General features: G+C 34.1%; 1 protein-coding gene across 1 annotated transcript; it reads right to left on the bottom strand.

The window, feature by feature from the left end:
* Nucleotides 1-419: 419 nt before the first annotated feature.
* On the bottom strand, nucleotides 420-746 carry LOC119676626 (glycine-rich cell wall structural protein-like). The gene has a single exon (XM_038087873.1). It carries the CDS (start codon nucleotides 744-746, stop codon nucleotides 420-422), a length of 327 nt encoding a protein of 108 aa, XP_037943801.1.
* Nucleotides 747-953: the final 207 nt, after the last annotated feature.

Below are 953 nucleotides of genomic sequence, written 5' to 3'. Positions count from 1 at the left end.
AGGGAATTCGCTGAAGAGGTGAACTGAATTGCACGGGCAATAAGGAACAGTAGTACTGATTAAAAAGCAAGTAAAAGTAAATAGCACTTCATACTGCAAACGAATATACATTAGTTGCATCCTTTGTGAGCTTTTGTGCCACTTTACTGCGCGCAAAAGTAAATAATCCTTTTTTGTTTTTTGTTTATTTGCACACTAAATAAGTTGTTTTCAGTGTTCCTCTTTCTTCACAATAAAAAAAAAAATATGCTGAAATTTATATTAAAATATACAATTTTAATAAAATTGTTTTACTTCTTTAGCACAAACACATAGTATGTTTTTTAACTTAATATTTATTCGCATTATATATAACTAAACACTTATTTACAAAACCTTATAAGGTAGTTCACACTGAATTGTATACGTTTTTTCACTTATTAACCATAGAAACCGTAGCCGGGATAGCCAAAACCACCACCGTAGTATGGACGTCCATAGTAACCGCCACCAAAGCCAGGATAGCCGAAGCCGCCACCACCAAAGTATGGTCGTCTATAAAAACCGCCTCCAAAGCCAGGATAACCAAATCCAAATTGACGTGCTTCTCTGGACTTGTCTTCATTGTTATTTTCAACACCCGCATCAACTTCCAATAAGGCCTCGGCATTAGCATTTTCATCAGCTGTGACTTTTGCAGGCAGTACAGATCCTTGCGCGAGGCAAACGAAAACGGCCAAAAAACCGAAAATCAAAAACGCACGCATATTTCGTTTATTTAAATTTTTTTTCCAATTTGATATTAAAATTTTTAATATTACAATTTGTACTAATTTTCGCAGAGAATTTTGTTTAATGAGAAATGCCGGTCGCATAAGCGGCTTTTATACAAAAATCTTGCTTTTAAAAATCTAGATTTTGTTTATAATTTTGGTTTGGCCAATTAACAAAGATCGACGCAATTCTATGCTAAA

Source organism: Teleopsis dalmanni, chromosome 2 (genome assembly GCF_002237135.1).
Source record: "Teleopsis dalmanni isolate 2A chromosome 2, ASM223713v2, whole genome shotgun sequence".
Taxonomy (NCBI): Eukaryota; Metazoa; Arthropoda; class Insecta; order Diptera; family Diopsidae; genus Teleopsis; species Teleopsis dalmanni.
The sequence above is the reverse complement of the archived record's forward strand: the minus strand, read 5'-3'. Positions and strand labels throughout refer to the sequence as shown.

Bases quoted from the DNA above. Each gene is read 5' to 3' on its own strand.
- LOC119676626 (XM_038087873.1), bottom strand. From the start codon at position 746: ATGCGTGCGTTTTTGATTTTCGGTTTTTTGGCCGTTTTCGTTTGCCTC.